Genomic DNA, 21,281 nt, shown 5'->3' on the forward strand with positions numbered 1-21,281 from the left:
GAATACACGAGGTGGTTTCCCGTTGCCTTCCGCCATCACCACCGAAAATTTGTCAGTTCCACCCTTGGCCGTGACCCTGAGCATGGGACTCCTGACCCGGGCCTGGTCAAGAGGGCAGGGCTGACCAACCCCTGGGGTCTCAAACGGCCCTGCTGTCATGGTTAGATGTCGAGTAAATTCCCTCCTGCTCCAGCCCCGCCCACCACCCCGTGAACTTCTGGCTGGGCTGCTGCACCCCCCAGAGTGGGTTACAGAGATGGACGGGGGGTGGGGAGTGGGCTATAGTGACCATTCCCTCTTTTTTTTCAAAGGGAGCGTTGCCGTTCGATGATGACAACTTACGACAGCTGTTAGAGAAGGTGAAACGAGGTGTCTTCCACATGCCGCACTTTATTCCTCCCGACTGCCAGAATTTACTACGAGGCATGATCGAAGTGGACGCAGAGAAACGCCTCTCGGTCAGTAGCCTGGCCCCTCACACACTCCACCATGTCCTGTCTCTGGCTCCACAGCCAATGGACTCACCAGCAACACCAGAGGAGGGTTATCAGTGTTACTGCATCAGGGGGGGTGGTTATGTTACCCCATCAGGGGGAATTATCAGTGTCATCCCATCGATGGGGAGGATTATCAGTGTTACCCCTCATGGGAGGTTATCAGTGTTAAGCCATCGATTGGGAGGGCAATTGTGTTACACCATTGGGGTGGGGGGGAGGGGAGAATTATCACTGTTACTCCATTAAGTGGGGGAGGGTTATCAGTGTTACCCTATCATGGGAGGATTATTGGTGGTACCCCATCGAGGGGGTTATCAGTGTTACCCCATCAGTTGGGGGGGAAGGGCTGTGGAGGGTTATCAGTGTTATTCCATAAAATAAGTAGAGTTATCAGTGTTACCCCATTGAGGGGGAAGGGTTATTGATGCTACCCCATTGGGGGGAGGGTTATCAGGGTTACCCCATTGAGCGGGGAGGGTTATCAGAGTTACCCCATTGAGCGGGGAGGGTTATCAGGGTTACCCCATTGGGGGGAGGGTTATCAGGGTTACCCCATTGAGCGGGGAGGATTATCAGGGTTTCAGGGTTACCCCATTGAGCGGGGAGGGTTATCAGGGTTACCCCATTGAGCGGGGAGGATTATCAGGGTTACCCCATTGAGCGGGGAGGGTTATCAGGGTTACCCCATTGAGCGGGGAGGATTATCAGGGTTACCCCATTGAGCGGGGAGGATTATCAGGGTTACCCCATTGAGCGGGGAGGGTTATTAGGGTTACCCCATTGAGCAGGGAGTGTTATCAGAGTTACCCCATTGAGCAGGGAGGGTTATCAGAGTTACCCCATTGAGCGGGGAGAGTTATCAGGGTTACCCCATTGAGCAGGGAGGGTTATCAGGGTTACCCCATTGAGCGGAGGGGGGGGTTATCAGTGTTACCCCATTGGGGGAGGGACGCCTCTATTTTCAGGATTTCACTCTCATGTTTGGTGCATTCACCATCTCAGTTTTCTCAATAACTGGAAATGTCTATTCTGAATTCTCTCATTAAACACCTTTCCTTTCTCTCTCTCTCTCTCTCTTCCACAACCCACCCGCTGCCCATAGCTGGAACAGATTCAGAAGCACACCTGGTATCAGTAAGTACGCACTGCACTACAGGTCGTAGACCCAGCTCTGTGTCTCAGCTCAAGCCTCAGCCTTCACCAGTGTGACATTCCCCCCCATTGCTCTCCTCTCTGTAACTGAGACTGATGATTTGTGTTGACCCAGGGACAGCCCTCTGGCTCCGCGTCCAATGTGAGCTGGGCTTAGACCCAAACCCATTCCACACCAGGACCTCGCCGCCGGATTCTAATCCCATCGGTCCTGGCGGTGTATGTTACTGACTAATCTATTTTTCTTCCTTTTTACAGTGTCTTTCCTCTGTCTCTTAATTTCCTCTGCACCTGGGAGCGTACCTGTTGGGTGTGGGAACAGTGGGCGCTTCCTTCATCGGGAGACGCTGGGGGATGGGGGGTTTCGTTACCCCATTGCTTCCCCAGTCTCTGGCTGTGAGGGGGCCTCTGGACTTTACCCCAATGCTCCCTCCTGATTGTACATCAAGACAACGGGCTCCTGTTAGAGAGATGGTGGCGTCGTGATAATGTAGGCTAGTGACCCGGAGAACCTGCCTGATGCTCTGGTGACACGAGTTCAAGTCCCTCCACAGTAGCTGGTGGCTTTTAAATTCAATTAATAAACCTGGAATTAAAAGCCATTGACTTATAAAACCCATCTGGTTCACTAATGCCCCTTTAGGAAGGGAAATCTGCCGTCCTTACCTGGTCTGGCCTACACATGCCTCCAGACCCACATCAATGCAGTTGACTCTTAACTGCCCTCTGAATTGGCCGGGCAAGCCACTCAGTTCAAGGGCAATTGGGGATGGGCAACAAATCGTTCAAAGAGAAAGAAGCTATGCAGGATTTTCTGGGGGGGTGGTGCGGGTGGTGTGATTCCTATCTTTGGGGTCAGAGGTGGCTCCCCCTCCTCCACCTTTCCTCCTAGCCGCTGTGCAGCCTTAAACCCACCACCCTTTCCTAAGCTGCCCAAGACCCTGGCTCCGGGATTCTTGGGCCTTCTTCTTGTTCCTCGTTGCAGTCCCAGAAGCGCCCACTTGGCGGCGTTGGGACTGGTGGAGCTGCCGGCCAATTGGATCGCCTGGCAGCACCCGAGGGCGGGTCTTCCTCCTCGGTGAGGGGCAGAAGTCCCAATCGGCCCCTGTTTGGCTCGCCAACAGCATGTTGTGTCTGGGGCTGGGCCGGCGGGGAGCAGGTCACCCGCCCCTAACCCCCAACCCCACCCCACAACCGCCCATCCCCGGTAATACTCAGCTCTCGGACTTGGGGGCTGAGTCTAAATCTTAGAGCCGGAGGCTTTAGAGCGAAATCGGGGAATACCTCTACACAGGGCAGGCTGGAACTCCTCTGCAAACGGAGATAGAAGCTGGATCAATTGTTTATTTAACTCAGAGATTGATGGATTTTTATTAGCCAAAGGTATTAAGAGATATGGGGCTGAGGAGGGTGTATATGGAGTTAGGCTACAGCTCAGCCATAATATCATTAAATGGCAGAGCAGGCTCGAGGGGATGAATGGCCTCCTCCTGTTCCTATCACTGGAGGCAATATCATCAACTGACTAACTGACAGGAACTGAACTGGACCAGCCTTTTCAATCCTGTGACTACAAGAGCAGATCAGAGGCTGGGAATTCTGCAGTGAATGACTCACCTCCTGACTCCCCAAAGCCTATCCAATGTCTACAAGGCCCAAGTCAGGAGTGTGATGGAATACTCCCCACTTGCCTGGATGAGTGCAGCTCCAACAACACTCAAGAAGCTCAACACCATCCAGGACAAAGCAGCCCCGCTTGATTGGCACCCCATCCACCACCTTAAAAATTGACTCCCTCCACCACCGACGCACAGTAGCAGCCGTGTGTACCACCTATAAGATGCACTGCAGCAGCTCACCAAGGCTCCTTCGACAGCACCTTCCAAACCCGTGACCACTACCAGAGAAGGACAAGGGCAGCAGATGGATGGCAACACCACCAATTGACAATACCCCTCCAAGTGCAACGTGGTTGACTCTTAAATGGCCTCTGAACAAGGGCAGTCAGGGATGGGCAATAAGTGCTGGCCTAGCCAGCGACGCCCACGTCCCATGAACAAATATAGGAAAAGGTCACCCACCATCCTGACTTGGAAATATATCGCCGTTCCTTCACTGTCACTGGGTCAAAATCCTGGAAAACTCCCTTCCTAACAGCACTGTGGGTGTACCTACACCACATGGACTGCAGCGGTTCAAGAAGGCAGCTCACCACCACCTTCTCAAGGGCAATTAGGGATGGGCAGTGATACCCACATCCTGTGAAAGAATATACATTTAAAAAAAATTAATTCCTATAACTGAGAAACTAAACTTACTAAGATCAGTGTTCCCTTTCCCTCTCTCCTGTGCAGGCACTGACTCCTTGACTCCTTGCAGGAGTTATAGACCCTCTGGTCATCTGGTCACCATCATCCCTGAACTCAGTAGCCATTTGTTATCTGTGACGGCAGGCAGCCTCTTAGCAAGCTATTCAACTGTAGTGGGCATCAAAGCTCACCCCGCTTTGTGTCCTTCCCCTCCCACACTTCCTCCCCTTCCCACCCCCAGCTCGATGTTGGTGGAAACCAGAGACAGTAAGGTCAGCAAAGCTAGGAGAAAGCAGGGGGACGGTTTGAGGGACACCTTCGCCTAGCCTGGAGTCACCAGGGGAGCGGCGCTTATTTCCGATTTATTCTTGGGATGCTGACCAGGTTTATTTTCCATTTTCTTGTTGCCCTATGGAGATGGCAGCTTGCTGGGCAGCAAGCGCCAAGGAGACACTTTGTACCATGTATGGGCCAGACAGGGTTACGAGTTGGCAGTTGACGTGTGTGTGTGTGTGTGTGTGTGTGTGTGTGAATGCGTGCGTGAGAGAGAGAGAGAGAACTTGGCCCGGTGGGAGTTGACCTCGTGCCCTTTCTCTGGCTGTGGGCCTAGCATTGTAATGGCAGCTGCCACGGTCGAGGGAGATTGATTGGCAGTGAAACATTCCAACCGGACCCGTCCGACCAATCCTGAGGGTGTGGGTGTGTCGTTTCAGAGGCGGGAAGAACGAACCCGAGCCAGAGCAGCCAATATCACGGAAAGTGATGATTCGGAGGCTACAGTCTGTGAGTGACATCGACCCGGATGTGCTGGACAGTATGAACTCGCTCGGCTGCTTTCGAGACAAGAACAAACTGAAACAGGATCTCCTGTTTGAGGAGTAAGTACATTCCTCCGTTGCTTTTTATTCCTAGTGAAGACCTTGTGTGGCAGCGAGAGATTTGTGGCTCAGTGGGAAGCTCTCTCGACGCTGGGTCAGAAGGTCGGAGGTTCCTCAGTCCCCACTCTGCAGACTTGAGTACCGAGATCCAGGCTGTCCCCTTGCGGTGCAGTACTGAGGGATTGCTGCACTGTCAGAGGTCCTGTCTTTCAGGATGGGTTGTTAAACCAAGACCCCATATGCCCTCTCAGATGAGTGAAAATGATCCCACAGCCACTATTTTGAAGAGGGTCAGGCAGAGTCCTTCCCTGTTGTGACCTGATTAATATTTTTTTCTCAATACCATCACTAGAGCAGATTCTCTGGTCACTATCACATTGCTATCTGTGGGAGCTTGATGTGTGAAAATTGGGTTCCACTTTTCCAACATTACAACAGTGACTGCAGTTCATGGGCTATAAAGCACTTTGGGAACTCCTGAGGTCATCTCCCAATCCCATGACCACTACCATCTAGAAGGACAAGGGCAACAGACGCATGGGAACACCACCACCTGCAAGTTCCCCTCCAAGCCACTCACCATCCTGGCTTGGAAATATATCGGCCGTTCCTTCACTGTCGCTAGGTCAAAATCCTGGAACTCCCTCCCTAACCGCACTGTGGGTGTACCTACACCACATGGACTGCAGCGGTTCAAGAAGGCAGCTCACCACCACCTTCTCAAGGGGCAATTAGGGATGGGCAATAAATGCTGGACTAGCCAGTGATGCCCGCATCCCGTGAAAGAATAAAAAACAGTGAAAGGTGCTGTGTAAGTGGGTGACGGCGCTAACAGTTCACTCACGGGAGTCTGAGTTGCTGTGGCAACATTCACATTGCAGTCTGGACTTGTGGGTAGTGATGGTAGAGAGGCCAGTGTTCCTTCCATCACCCGGCTGACCAGGGATCTCTCCCGCCCTTCACGCCTGCCACTGGCGCGCGTCGGAAGGCTGAGAGTAAAACTATTTGGCCGTGATATGAATGCACCTTCATCAAGTCCTGGAGTGGGACTTCAAACCCAGAGCTTCTGGCTTGGAGGCAGGGACATTACCCACTGTGCCAGCACCCGCTGATACCTTCAGTAAAGTGCGTTTTATCTTTCTATCTAATTAGAACAGGGGTTGGCAGCCCACAGCTCTGGAACCCCATGTGTCTCATTAAGGACTCTCGAGAGGCCCCCGACCTTCATCGATCGATCTCCTTTTCCTTCATTATCAATTTTTAGAGAATAGTTACCTCAACGTGTTTGTAATTCGGAAAAAACAAAATCAGATATCTAAAAAAAATCTCCTCGGCAACGGATATTTTGACAGACATGCCAGATGGAATCTGGGAAATGTTTGTGGCAAAAAAGATGAAATCCTATCAAAAACCTGCTTGGGTCAAAGGTTATAGCAAGTTACAGCTATTCTCTTTGTCCAAGCGAAATGACCTCCTGCACCACCGCGTTAATGGGTTTGGTATCATCTGCTCGCACGAGTCGCTCGCTAATGTAGACGGGGTACAACAGTGAAGGAACTAACTGTGGCCCTTTTTTTTAGGCATTTTTGCTACAAAAGGATAATTTATTACAGGAAGCAGAAATTTTCAACACTTGTTATTGTTGACCTTTGAGCTGTGTGACTCCTCAAATATTGTGGTTTTGAGTAAATGTTAAAAATGGCTTCCCTTGTTACCGAGGTTGCCGACTCCGAAGCCAGACTAATCGCCAGGGATTGATGGATTTGACTAGTCAGTACCTCTATTATCCCTTTTATCATGTGACCACCAGCTTGGCAGAAGGTCAACTAGATGTATCTGGGTCTAGCAAACCCTCCTAGAGAGACAGATTCAAATCACAGAATGGTACAGCACAATCCCACTCTTTCCTCATGTTATCCCTGCTAATTTTTCTCATTCAAGTATTTTGAAGGCCACGATTGAATCCTCTTCCACTGCCCTATCAGGCAGCACATTCCAAATTCTAGTCATTCTTTGCGTGTTGCCATTGGTTTATCAATCACCTTAAATCTGTGCCCCTGATTATCAACCCTTCGGCCATTGGAAACTGTTTCTTTTTGTTTATTTATCTATCTGTCTATATGTCTGTCTCTCCTTCTTCCTATCTCTCTATTTCACTCTACCTCTTTCTATCTCCGTCCCTCTCTCTTTCTGTCTCTATCTCTATCCCTCTATCTATCTATTTATTTCTCTCTCTATCTTTCTTTCTCTCTCTTTCTCTCTCTCTCTTTCTCTCTCCTTCTCTGTCTCTCTCTATCTGTCTCTATCTCTCTCTCACTCTATCTAACTCTCTCTCTATCTCTCTATCTATCTTTCTCGCTTTCTCTCCCTTTCTCTCTCCCTCTCTCTATTTATCTATCTCTCTTTCTCTCGCTCTCTCTTTCTCTCTCCCTCTCTCTCTTTCTCTCTCCCCCTCTTTCTCTTTCTCGCTCCCTCTCTCTCTCCCTCTCTATGTGTCTGTCTGTCTCTTTCTATCTCTATCTCTTTCTATATGTCTCTTTCTATCTCTATCTCTCTCTATCTGTCTCTATCTCTCGCGATCTCTCTCTACCTAACTGTCTCTCTATCTCTCTTTCTCGCTTTCCCTCCCTTTCTCCCTCCCCCTCTCTATCTATCTATCTATCTATCTTGGTTTTGCAATCAAATCTCCTCCGCTTTCTCTGCTCCAAGTGGAACAGCCCCAGCGTCTCCAGTCTCTCCACAGGATTCTAATCCCTCATTCCTGGAACAAAGAAAACCGGGAAGACACTTGTATTTGACTTGAATGGAATGGCTTGGCTCCTCTCTCGTGTGTCTGGCCAGGTAAATGGCCCAGATCTTCCTGTCTCTGCATCGTCAGAAACTGGGCGTACCCTGGAAGATACGCTATGGGACCCCTCGGAGGTCCCAATGCACTGACTATGTGGGAATTGCTCAGGAAGTGTGAACTTCCAATGGGCAATTTCCCTGCTCCCTGGGACCCTCCAGAAAAGTTTCCAACTCTGAGTTAGAGTAGGAGACTTTGGACAATTCCAACTTCCAATAGTTACCCAAGAAATGTTAGACCGAAAAATCCTAGTCTCGCTCCTGGGTAATTATACAACTGACCCCCTAATCACTCACACTAACACTCCCGGGTCCTTCCTCGATCCCCCTACTAAACCCCCTGACCCCACTGACTGCTGCTGACCAGACCTGACACAACCCCACCACCCGTCTCTCCCCCGCAACCCCTGACCCAACCTGACTAGCCCCCGACCTGACAGCTCCCACCCAGCCCGACCCACCTGTCCAGCTCACCCACCTACCACCCTCCACACCTGCCACGCTACTCATCTGCCACCTTACCCGCCCTACCCACCCTACTCCCTTTACACACTTACCTCCTCCTTTTACTTACCGGAATACAGCAGCTAGTACTGCAAAACGGGTTTGTGGCTTGTCTTCCCCCCCATGGATCCAGTGCTACAAAGAAGCAGTTCCTTTTCAGCTACGCTCCGCATTGCTGGAGAAGCCAGAATTAGAAGTCCTGTCCAGAAATGCGGAGTTCCGGCATGATGAAGTAAAGTAGGAGCAGAATGGCGATCCGACGGTGATTGGACTCCTTAGGAGATTCGGGTCGATGTCTACAGTACTGGGTCCGTACATTGAACCTGGTTTTATAATGTCTGTATACCTTGATCAAAATACTCAAACCTACCCAACAGTAAGGCGTAGACAAAAAACAAATCGTCCCATTCTTTATTCCTCTTGATCTCCTTTCTCCAACAATCCAAAGACTTTCAATCCCAAACTTGCCCTCGTCTTGGCACCACATGTTTATTTGCTTGGTGTTCTGATCGATGGGCCCCAGTCTCGAACCTGGGTTTGTCAATACAGCAGTGAACGACAGTACAGAAGCCTTGTTTTGGTGTTTGGTCAGCCAATGAGCAGCCATGGTTCAATCCCTAGCACTCTTCCCTCTGAATCAGAAGGTTGTGTGTTCATGTCCCACTAAAGTCAGGACCGATACTTCCAGTGTGGTACTGAGCTGCACTGTCGGAGTTACTGTTTTTAGATGAGACCTTAAACCAAAAAATGGTCATCTGTCTTTTCAGATAGATATTAAAAAATAATCCCACAGCACTATTTTGAAGGAGAGCGGGGGAGTTCTCCCTCGTGTCCTGGCCAATATTCATCCCTCAATCAACCTCACCAAAAACAGATGATCTGGTCATCATCACATTGTTATTTGTGGGAGCTTGCTGTGCATAAATTGGCTGCTGTGTTTCCTACACCCAGTGATGACACTTCATAGGCTGTAAAGTGCTTCGAGATGACCCGGTGGTTGTGAAAGGCGCTATATAAATACAAGTCTTTTTTTTTTCCCAATGCGTTTATCAATATTTGTTGCCATTCAGAGAAAATCAGGAGAAAATGATCTACTTCCTGCTACTGGACAGGAAAGAGCGGTATCCGAGCTGCGAGGATGAGGATTTGCCACCGCGAAATGACATTGGTAAGTCCCAGAGTCTGGGGCTGTTGTACTCCCCGATTCCTGCCCCTGCTCTCCTGGGGCTGCTGCCTCCTTGGTGATTTCACCCTCTGAGGATGGGGGGGGGAGGGCGGGCGTATCTCATCCTGGTGACTGTTCTTTGCCTGTGAACTTCAACAATAAGCCTATTCTGCATGGGGGGGCTTCACAAACCACCCTGAAAACTGCCGGCGCCCAACACTCACCCCCACCCCCTCGCACTCTCCTACAGGAATAAACTGACAGTGATCGGGGATATTGGCCCTGCACCGCTCCCCTCCCTCACCCTGTCCCCCCGCCCCCTCACTTCCTATTTCCTCCAAACCTCCAACCCTCGAGATCTATGCGCTCCTCCAATTCTGGCCTCTTGGGTATGCCCACCCTCCTTTGCTTGGCCTGGGTCCTAAAAGCTCCGGAACTCTCTCCCCGAGCCCCTTCCCCCCCACCCCCCTCCTCTCCGACGCTCCTTTAAAACCCGGCCCTTTAATGAACCCGTTCTCACGCGTTGGGGGATCGGTTTTTTTTGTCTTGACACCGCTCCAGTCAAGTGGCTTGGGCATTAAAGGCGCCATCTCAGTGCAAGTAGTTGGAGCAGCGACCCCCCTGCCGGGGAGTTTGCGGCGCACTCGCTTTGGTCACCAGAGGGCAGCGGTGTCGGAGGCCAGAGCCACGGGGCCATGCCGCTAACCTCGCGTGGAGGCAGCGGCGTGCGGCCTGACGGGCGGATAGGCAAAGGCGGAGACTCGGCGAGAGCGCCAAAGGACCGGACCCTGAAAGGAAACGGGGGCCTAGCCCCACAGGCTTGGGGACTGACCTGCTGCCTTTTAACGCGTTGTTTTGTTCCGTTTCCCGCCTCTGTTTTTTCTCCTCAGACCCTCCTCGGAAACGGGTCGACTCGCCCATGCTGAATCGTCACGGCAAGCGCCGGCCCGAGAGGAAGTCGATGGAGGTGCTGAGCGTGACGGACGGGGGATCTCCGGTGCCCGCTCGCCGTGCCATCGACGTGGCCCAGCACAGCCAGCGGTAGGTTTGCCCACGGGCACCTCGCCTGTGGGGAGTCAGCCAGAGGGGCGAGTGTGACGGGATGTCAAAGTAGCCCCCCCCCCCACCCAACCTCCACCAACCCCCATACCCGGGGTGCACTGCGCGGACACTCTGAATAAAATTGTCACTGGGCTAGTAATCCTGAGGCCCAGGCTCTGGAGACATGGGTTCAAATCCCACCATGGCTTGAGGGGCTGAATGGCCTAGTCCTGGTCCTCAGGATCAGACTCGAGGGGCTGAATGGCCTAGTCCGGCTCCTCAGGATCAGACTCGAGGGGCTGAATGGCCTAGTCCTGCTCCTCAGGATCAGACTCGAGGGGCTGAATGGCCTAGTCCGGCTCCTCAGGATCAGACTCGAGGGGCTGAATGGCCTAGTCCTGCTCCTCAGGATCAGATTCAAGGGGCTGAATGGCCTAGTCCTGGGAGCTGGTGGAAATTAAAAGTAAATTAATAATTCTGGAATTGAAAGCTAGTCTCAGTTTTGTTGGCCGTATGAAATTATCATCAATATCATCAATTGTCTTAAAACAAAACCCAATTGTTCACTAGAATGTTCTTTTAAGGAAGGAAATCTGCCATCCTTACCCGGTCTGGCCCACGTGTGACCCCAGCCCCCCACAGCAATGTGGTTGACTCTGAACTGCCCTCCGAAATGGCCCTAGCAAGTCACTCAGTTCAAGGGCAATTAGGGATGGGCAACAAATGCCGACCTTGCCAGCGACGCCCACGTCCTATGAAAGAATAAAGGAATAAAATCCCGCCTGGAAGAGGCTCCCTATTTTACAGTCACGTCCTCAGTTATAACGTATAATTCACACCCCCCGCAGCGCATCTGAGGGTGCGGCTTAGATTCCAGATGTTCCAGCGCGGACACCCGCCAATCTCCCAGTCCCTGGTTTCAACGGGTCAGTGTAATAAAAGCGTCACAGTCATGTTTACATATCAAACTCAGCGACTTGTGCATAAAAAGTTTCCAGAGCTTTCAGCGGGCAATCTGCTGAACTCTTCAACTAAAGAAAACCATGAATATTCCCTGTCCCTGCAGAAATGAGGGTGGGGAGCTGGGAGGGGGGCGGGTGGCGAATTGTAAGAGATAAAATTAGGAGGTTCCACTGTGAACATGCCCTCACATTCTGTGGTACATAGGAGCAGGAGAAGGCCATTCAGCCCCTCGAGCCTGATACTTAGGACCAAGAGTAGCCCCTCAAACCTGATCCTTAGGAGCAGGAGTAGGCCATTCAGCCCCTCAAACCTGATCCTTAGGAGCAGGAGTAGGCCATTCAGCCCCTCAAACCTATCCCACCTTTTCAGTTTAGACCATGGCTGTGTCTTTACAGTGACAGGACAATGAGTGAGTCTGATTTTTCACTGGTTGATAAAATTCCTGGTGTTAAGACAGAATTTCGGGGACGGGAAGTCATGGGGCGATGCACGATTGTCTGCGTTCAGGGTATGCTCCCCTGCGGCTTACTCAATCTTCAGACGCTCACTGGGCCTCTAATCACAGCCTGCCTAGCCTGAAAGTCAGCCCATCTGACATTCGACACAGCTTCTGCAACAAGAAAAAGCCAGCAGCTGAATTTCCCTAGCTTCCATAGAACAGGGGCCTGGTAATCCACTGGTTTAGTGGTAATCCACTGGTTTAGTGGTAATCCGCTGGTGCTGCAGCCTGGAAATTCTGGTGGTATCATTGCCATGATGCCAATGCGGCTCCATTTCATGTTTTAGGAATGCTGACTGAATGAGCATTGGTAGGAAACCAGGAAAACTTCCATGCTTTTCTTCAAATAATGCCATGTGGAATCTAGTTAGATCCACCTGAGAGGGCAAACAGATTAACATCTTGTCCCAAAGACGGCGCCAACGACAGTGCAGCGCTCCCTCGGTACTGCTCTGGGAGCGTCCGCTTGTTTTTGAGCTCCCAAATTTTTTAGGGCGGGTGTCGAAGATGCAACCTTGTGGCTCTGAGGGAAGACTGCGACCAACAGAGCCACGATTGACATCTTATGGTTTAACCAGGAATGGGCTGCCTGGTCTGGCCTGTTGTCTTCGTCAACGTGAACTGGCCACTGAGTTTGGTGCGGCAATATCGGAACAAAAAGCCACTTGGCAGTACAGTACTTGAGTATTGCTGAAAAAAGAGACATGCTGTCAAAGCTTTTCAACTTGCACTCATCAGGACAGATGCAAGAATACCAAATTTCAAAGGGAGCAATACTGCATGAGAAAAGGGTGCTGATTGGTTGGCAAGTCAACTCTGATTGCTTGAGAGGCATTGCCATGGCGAATGCGCCAGGGAACAATTGTCCTCCACACTTTTATTCAGTTCAAGAAGCCCGGACATGTTCCTTTTGCCTGCAGAGGACAGATTCCTGCGTATGAATATTTGTAGCTTTTAGCAAGCAGAAGTGAGTTACACATCAAGCCCGACCGAAAATCTTCAATTGGTTGTTAGCGTTAGCACAAGCGCCGCCCAGTCACGAAATCTAACGTTAGACATGATATTCTGAGTTTTGCAAGCATGGCCTGGTTAAGTATGGTCAGCATCTGCCTATTGTAAACAGCCAAATGGACTTTCTGTTTGATACGATCTGCCAGTTATTATGACGTATGGCTCGTGTACCTGGCATTGCACCAGCGCTGCAGTCCATATATCACACTACTCACTTGCATGGTTGGCAGAACGTCCATTGTTACTTCCTTTGAAATTTGGCATTCTTGCACCTGTCCTGCTGGGTGCAAGATGGAAATTTTGACGTCATGTCACTTCCTCTCAGAAATATTACTGGATCTTTTACCCTCTGATGCCCCTGTAGGGAAAAGAAACAGGAAAATAGTCCAGTAAGAGTAGCTCATAGTTTGCAGATCAAAATAGAACCAAAGACTCATGAATTTAACATATTTGTGTGGTAGTTGAGTTGAAATATGAGCGGGTGACGATGTGTAAAGGGCATCCCTCGCCCATCCCTTGGGACCATCTTTTCCGGAATATCTGCAGACCCTCGATTCTAGGGCCCAATCTAGGATGGCTGCCTTCATAAGTCTTGGGTCAGTCTCCTCTGTCTGACCCACTGCAGTGTTACTTTATAGTTTGTGTGCCAGTCGGAGTGCCGCACTGCTGGGGGTGCCGTCTTTAGGATGAGACGTTCAACCGATGTTAGACCCGTCTGCCCTCTCAGGTGGATGGAAAAGATCCCATGCCAATGATTGGAAGCAGAGAGGGGGAGTTCTCTCCTGGTGTCCTGGCCAACATTTTTGGCTGCTGTGTTTTCCTACATTACAACAGTAACTACTTCAGAAAGTGCTTCCTTGGCTGTAAAGACCTTTGAGATGTCCTGAGGTTCTGAAAGGTGCTATAAAAATGCAATATTTTCTCTCTCTTCCCCTTTCACCCTTTGTCTTTCCCTCTCTCTCTCTCTCTTTCTCAATCTCTCTCTCTCTTTCTTTCTCTCACCTGGCCTGTGTCTCGAGCGTATCCGAGTGACATATTGGCTTTCTCTTGGCCTAGGTCTCGATCGGTCAGTGGAGCCTCGTGTGGCCTCTCCTCCAGCCCCCTAAGCAGCCCCAGGGTAAGTGTATGTTGGGCAAGTTCTAGCCTCATGTATCTGTGCGTACCTCTGCTAGGTGATGGCTATGCTAATGTACACATAAGCTTCCCAGCTTGGATCTGCGTATACTCAGACACATAAACACACAGGGGTACACACGCACACATACACAGACAAACATAAGAACATGAGAAATAGGAGCAGGAGTAGGCCATTTGGCCCATCGAGCCTGCTCCGCCATTCAATCTGATCATGGCTCCCTGTCTTGGGCTTGAATTGGACTTCCCTGATTGGGTACACACAGACCATTGACAGGTACACAGATATGTACAGACACATGGCACACACATCGCACATTGAGATATATACCTACATTACCGTACATACATATTCCTTCTTCCTTCTTCTTAGACAGTCCCTTGGGATCGAGGGTGACTTGCTTCCACACTGGTTCGATGGGTTCTGAGATGGTCGATAAGTCCAATGCCACATGCAGGGCAGGTGGTGCTTGGGGGGTTGGGTAGACGGGTTGTCTGGAAGTTTGTGCGCCCCCTCCGACGCCTCGATTTCACCTCTGCTCATTCCTGGCGAAGTCTCTCGAGGTGTTCGGTGCCTTCCCGAATGAGCCTTCTCCATTTTGGTCGGTCACAAGCCAGGGTCTCCCATGAGTTGACGGGGACGTTTGACCTCCTCAGGGTTGCTTTGAGGGCCCATCCCTAAAGTGTTTCCCCTCTCCTCCTGGTAGTCTCCTACTGTGCCCGAGCTCCGAGTAGAGCAGTTGCTCCTGGAGTCTGGTGTCAGGTATATGAACGACAAGTCCTGCCCAGAGGAGCTGGTTTTGATTGATCAGCGCCTCAATGCTGGGCAAGTTGGCTTGGCAGAGGGCACTGCTGTTGGGCCGCCATTCTTGCCACCGGATTTGGAGGATCTTGCGAAGGCACCGCTGGTGGGACTTCTCCAGTGCTCGAGGTGCCTGCTGTAGGTTGTCCAAAACTCCAAAGCACATAGGACCACGGGAATCACTGCCGCTCGGTAAACCATGGACAGTCTTGGGTTTGAGACCCTGGTCCTCAAATCTTCTTTTCCTCAGGTGAAGGCTGAGTTAGCACATTGCAAACGATGATGAATTATGACATAGGTGACATATCCCTATGAGCCGTAGAAATCCAGAGTTCCCAGGTTCAATCTCAATTGACATTGTCTCTCCCCCTCCCCCGAATCCCCCCAGCTCACAAGAGGGTCAAAAGCAGCCAGGGAGCCCATTTGGGTTCAGTGTCTAGTGCCACTGGCCTACTTAGCAGTCAGATTCCTGACCCCACCTATAGCCTCACTGTCAGCTTCAAACGTGGGCAGGTTTCAGGTCACCCGCTGACATTTGACCTCCCCGAAAGTCCCGAGAGGGAACACTGTGGCAGCTTACAAAGCCTCGAGTGTTCGACAGGCATTCGGGGTGAGTGGAACTCAGTGCGAATCAGCTTTCAGACACAGCATGAGGTGATCACACCTGGGAGCTTCTGAACAGACTCCCACCTGTGAGAGGCTGCCTGCTTTACAGTGATGTCCTCAGTTAAAATGGAAATAATGTATAATTTATGCAAGCCAGCAGTTAGAGCATAAACAGTCCCTAATTTCCCCGACCCTGATTCCAATTGGTGGGATAAAGGCCTCACAAGACCTGGTCAGTTTGTTGCCGGGCATTACCTTTGACATCCAACCTCTGGCCTGGGGGCTGAGCATTGACGACCATCTAGGATTCCCACTCACCATCACTGTCCAATCCCCCTTCTGGAAAGATGTGTGGCCATCGAGTGAGAACCAGACCAAAGCTGATTATGATGCCGTCACAGTGGAATAGACAGTCGCCACCTAAAACCTAGACTGGGTCATTGAGCGAAATGCAAGAGGTCGTAGTTCAGCTGAGGCCATAGGGCATCACCCTGCAGGTTCACTAGGCCATTAACTAATGCCTAGCAACTGATGTTCACTAATGTTTAACCCAGTCATGGGAGGAAGGATCGTTACTCAGAGCCTGAGTTTGAACCCTAGCCATGACTGGCACCTGAGGATAATGCTTTTAATTTTGTCTACTTAAAAGTGAATTTTACCTGTGAAATGGAAGTTGCGGGAGTATTTGTGACAGTTGGAGAATGCCATGGCGTGCCACTCAACATGGTGCCGTGACTCACACCACAGAAACTCAATTACGTTGCAAAGAACAAGTCACTATACTGTTCACGCCTGATGTCATTGTGGCGGGAGTGATGCATTTTTACTCCACAAGATGGCGTAGACCTTTGGACTCAACAACATGGTGCAAACGTTGGCCTCCAACAAATTGGCCTAGGCCTTTGCTTCAATGAGATGGTGCCAATGTTGTCCTCAACAAGATGGCGTAGACCTTTAGCCTCAACAAAATGGTGCCAATGTTGCCCTCAACAAGATGGCGTAGACCTTTAGCCTCAACAAAATGGTGCCAATGTTGCCCTCAACAAGATGGCGTAGACCTTTAGCCTCAACAAAATGGTGCCAATGTTGCCCTCAACAAGATGGTGTAGACCTTTGACCTCAACAAAGTGGTGTCAATGTTGGCCTCCAACAAGATGGTGTAGACCTTTGACCTCAATGAGGTGGTGCCAATGTTGGCCTCCAAACAAGATGGCATGGACCTTTGACCTCAATGAAGCGGTGCCAATGTTGGCCTCCAACAAGATGGTGTAGACCTTTGGCCTCAACGAGATTACCCTCTAAAACTTTAAGAACCTTCTGAAAGTTTTATCTCACGCACCAGTGTCCAGTTAACTCTGCCCAACTTCCCCAGGTTGACCAAATTATAAAACAAGCAACACCCAGCAACAGCTTCTGTACTCACTCATGGGTTCTTGTCTCCATGGGGCACATTAGGTGCCCATTCCTTTTCATGTCGAATTCTCCGCAGGTGGAAATTAAAACTGCAAATCTGAAGTTGAAATTGCTGGAAATGCACAGACAGCCTGTCTGAAAACACACGATCATAAGAAACAGGAGCATGAGAAGGCCATTCAGCCCCTCGAGCCTGCTCTGCCAATCAATAAGATCATGGCTGAACTGATTGTGGCCTCAAATCCACTTTCCTGCCTGTCCCCATAACCCTTGACTCTCTTGTCGATCAAAAATCTGTCTAACTCAGCCTTGGATATAATTAATGCCCCAGCCTCCACTGCTCTCTGGGGAAGAGAATTCCAAAGACAAACGACCCTCTGAGAGAGAAAATTCCTCCTCATCTCCATCTTAAATGGGAGATCCCCTATTTTTAAACTGTGCCCCCTAGTTGTAGAGTCGCCCACAAGAGGAAACATCCTCCCAGCATCTCCCCTGTCAAAGCCCCCTCAGAATCTTATGTTTCGACAAGGTCACCTCTCATTCTTCTAAACTCCAATAAGTATAGGCCCAACCTGCTCCACCTTTCCCCATAAGACAAACCCACATCCCAGGAATCATCCTAGTGAAAAATAAATAAATAAAAATACCTGGAAAAACTCAGCAGGTTTGGCAGCATCTGCGGAGAGGGATACAGTTAACGTTTCGAGTCCGTATGACTCTTCAACAGAAATGGTTCTGATGAAGAGTCATACGGACTCGAAACGTTAACTGTGTTCCTCCCCGCCGATGCTGCCAGACCTGCTGAGTTTTTCCAGGCATTTTTATTTTTGTTTTGGATTTCCAGCATCCGCAGTTTTTTTGCTTTTATCATCCTAGTGAACCTTCTTTGAACTGCCTCCAATGCAAGTATGTCCCTCCTTAATTGAGGTGTCCAAACTGACCACTGTAGGCGTGATCTCACAAAAGGGAAGAGCTGGATTAATATTTCACATGGTGCCCCTTTCTCTCATTGCTTGGCCATAACTTGAGGAAAATTGACCCTTTTGCTGGTGGTTGTAGTAACTTTCTTTGCCCACTGGGGTGCAGTGCAGAGCTACATGGTGCCACCATTGCCACCAGCGACACCAGGAGGTGATCAGTGTCATTGCAGCACTGGAATTGCCCAGACTATTTACTCTGGGGTTTTGCAATAGTGCAGTCGACTGATCTCCAATCTTTCTTTTACCGTTTTTGCCAGTTACTTTTGTTTGACTTCCTTCAGTGATTGCCAGCAGCATTGCATCATTTGGGAAAATAATTCATACCAAGGCGTTTTCAAAAAAGTCTTTTTTTTTAAATCATCCCCCTCCCCGCTCGATGATGACTTAAACCCTCTGGGGAAAACTCAGAAGTTTGGTCAGGGTCAAGGTTACCACTTCCGTCCCCACTGATTTTCTCCGAGGGAAGGAAAGGTGCTCAGGGTTGAGCTCTGCCTGTCTTAGATCTCTACGCCTCTCTGCTCTCTGGCCTTTAAGACTAGAGTTGACCACCACAGGGCAAACCCGGGGCCTGTGGTCAATCCCTGGCTTTAATCCCTCCAGGTAGCCAGGCCCTCAGCTGCCTGGGCTCCAGTTCTGGAATTCCTTTCCTAAACCTTGCCGCCTCTCTCTCTCTCTCTCTGTGTCTCCCCCGTCCTTCTAAGACCTCCCTGAAAACCCACCTTTCGCTCGCTTCTGTAACTTGGCTCATAATTCGGTCTGATAGTTGCACCTTGGGATGTTTTGCTCTGTTGGAGGCGCTACGTAAATGAAGTTGTTGTCCGCTTCTCCCCCCCTATCGGGTTTACAATGGGGCTGACCGTGTCTGCGCCAGCACATTCCACCCCGTCTACATCCCTCCGCCTAGTGAGCGCGAATCTTAACCAAAATTGAGCGGGGAAATGAAAGTTTCCGCGCCTCCATCTCGGGCCCCGCGCCTCCATTCAGAACCTTTGCTAATACCTGGTGAACCGCGAGGGATTCGAAGCGGGGCCAGGGATTATAAATCGAGCGGGTACCAGAATGGACTACGCTTCCCAAGCGCTGAACCTTTTATTACAGGGCCTCACTGCTCTTCCTGCTCACCCATGACAAGAACACTTCACTGGTCTCCGCGCATGTTTGGTTGTTGTGCTTTTTTGGGGTGTTCTCTGACTCTGGGATGTCTCAGTGTTTTTGGGGTTTGCCGCCACCTTGTAACCTGGGGGGGGTGGGGGGGCGGGTTGGTGGGGGGGGTGGTGGGGGGTGGGGGCCCTTCACCTCCTCCCACACAAAACCCCCGGTGACAATCATCAGCCTGGGCTTGATGGCTGAGGGGGGGAGTGGGGGATGATTTTGGTGATGGATTGAGGGACCATTCCATTTTCATGGATAATGTCCAGATTGGAAGAATTGTTGCCATGTTAGGGAGTGTCTTTGATGATGTCCATGAACTGACCTGGGTGGGTGTGTGTGTTGGGTGGGGGTGTTTTTTTAGTGCATATGTTGTGTGTGTGTGTGTGTGTATTTGTATGTGGTGTGTGCATGTATATGGTGTGTGTGTTTTTCCTGTGTTTTTTGTGTGTACGTGGTGTATGTATATATGCTGTGTGTGTGTATATGTGGCGTGTGTGTGTGTGTGTGTATATGGCGTGTATGTACGTGGTATGTGCTGTGTATGTTGATGTGGTGTGTGTGTGTTTTGTTTATATGTGTGTATATGTGATGTGTGCATGTATATGGTGTGTGTTTTTTGTGGTGTGTGTGTATACATGTGATGTGTGTGTGCATGTGCTGTGTATGTTCGTGTGTGTGTGTGTGTGTCTATACGTGTGTGTATAGCTGGCTTGTATATGTCAGAAGGACCAACATAGATTCCCGCCCTGTGTTAGCCGTTGACTGCACTCGGGGCAGTGGGTAGAGATGTTGCAGTTAGCCCCAGCTTTGGATGTGTGGGGAGCGTGGGTACAGGGGCAGAGGGTTAGGAAAAAGAGATCGTCCAGGGTTTCCACTCCTCCGACAGGAAAGAGGATATCGATTAAGGACAGGTTGGGAGTTGCATTTCTGCCTGCGGTTGAATAGCCCCTCCCTCATGGAGAGTGACCGCCTGGTTTGCAGGGAGGGCACCCGTGGGGAACTGTAACCTTTGGGGACGGTGGGGGGTGGGAGAGGGAGAGGGAGCGTTGTTCTCCTGGGATGAATTGGCTTGGCACCGAGAAACAGTGGGACATCCTTTGTCCGTGTGTTGGTATTACTTTATGACAGTTTTCTTTTTAATTTGCAATCCTTTCTCCTCGATGCTGGTGTCCGACGCTGCTGAAAGCTGCTGTTCTTGTTGTTCTTGTTCTTGTTCACTTCACGTGACTGTTCCTCTCATGACATTCAGCCCATTCGTAAGTTCTCTGTCCCTCCTCAGAGCCCCGTCTTTAGCTTCTCGCCCGCCTCACCCGAGCGTGACGCTTGTAAGGACTTCTCTCACCAGCCCGGCACCGTGTGGCAATCGAAACTAGCACACCATCACCACCGCCAACCCGACTCCAAGACGCAAACGCTGCCAGCCAAGGCTAGCCTGAGCGAGAAGCCATTGCAGCCCATCAAATCCAACCCTCTCCCCATCAACCTGGCAGCTACCTCCCCCTCCCCGACCCCACCGTGCCACCATCCTTCTGTGCCATCACCACCCCACCACTCCATCCCTCCACCCTCCTTCATACCGTCTCCCCCCGCTCGATTTTTCCCAGGTACTAAAACGAGCGCCAAATCTATCCCTGCCACACAGGTGACCCCTCACCCCTCCCCTAGAGGCAGCCCCCTCCCCACCCCGCTGGGAACCCCCGTCCACACGCCAAAGGAGAGTCCCACCAGCACGCCCAGCGCGACACCGCCGTCCAGCCCAGGGGTCGGAGGAGTGCCCTGGAGGACCCGCCTCAACTCGATCAAGAACAGTTTCCTCGGCTCTCCGCGATTCCACCGGAGGAAGCTACAAGGTGAGCTCGGGTCAGGCTCCTGGAGCTTGACCGTTCTTTGGCTGGTTAAAGGGAGAGGCAAGTCCAGGGAAACACTCCCAACGTCTGAACCGTCCTCCCCGCTGACCCCACTGTCGCTCTCGGTTGTGAAACGATTGGGCGTCTTCCACCAATTCCTGGTCAAGGCTTCGGGGCCTGTGCGTCCATTTTGATGACATCAGCCAACTGGAGCTTTCTCGCGGCTGATCGGTCTCTTTGAGGGTTGAGGAAGGGGGGGGTGGTGGGGTTGGTAGGGGGGGTAGGGAGCTAGGGTGGGGCTGGAGTTGGGAGTGGGGGGGCTGGGGCAGTGGTGAGGGCGGTGGATGGGACAGCGGGTGGGGGATGGGGTGGAGTGGGGGGGGTGGGGTGAGGTTAGGCAGCCAGGATGGGGCGGGGTTAGGGTTAGGGATTCTCAAGTTTGGAATCAGCTGCAGCCTGTGCTGAGGTGAAGCGAATTGTCCAT

At 50.9% G+C, this 21,281-nt stretch overlaps 2 protein-coding genes across 2 annotated transcripts in view; one reads left to right on the plus strand and one right to left on the minus strand.

Moving 5' to 3' along the window:
• The window catches only part of LOC144669306 (serine/threonine-protein kinase BRSK2-like), a 168,118-nt gene that overhangs the window by 128,528 nt on the left and 18,309 nt on the right, over positions 1-21,281 (plus strand). The window contains exons 8-14 of the mRNA XM_078531662.1: positions 312-458; positions 1,600-1,631; positions 4,672-4,836; positions 9,255-9,352; positions 10,240-10,390; positions 13,920-13,980; positions 20,200-20,800. Of these exons, the coding sequence (XP_078387788.1) occupies positions 312-458; positions 1,600-1,631; positions 4,672-4,836; positions 9,255-9,352; positions 10,240-10,390; positions 13,920-13,980; positions 20,200-20,800 (1,255 nt within the window). The remainder of the gene's footprint in view (positions 1-311; positions 459-1,599; positions 1,632-4,671; positions 4,837-9,254; positions 9,353-10,239; positions 10,391-13,919; positions 13,981-20,199; positions 20,801-21,281) is intronic.
• LOC144669307 (carnitine O-palmitoyltransferase 1, liver isoform-like) overlaps positions 17,653-21,281 on the minus strand; it is a 534,090-nt gene continuing 530,461 nt past the window's right edge. Inside the window, exon 20 of the transcript XR_013573656.1 lies at positions 17,653-17,690. The gene's annotated coding sequence lies outside the window, so the exon portion shown is untranslated. The remainder of the gene's footprint in view (positions 17,691-21,281) is intronic.

This window comes from Cetorhinus maximus, chromosome 29, assembly GCF_964194155.1.
Source record: "Cetorhinus maximus chromosome 29, sCetMax3.hap1.1, whole genome shotgun sequence".
NCBI lineage: Eukaryota > Metazoa > Chordata > Chondrichthyes > Lamniformes > Cetorhinidae > Cetorhinus > Cetorhinus maximus.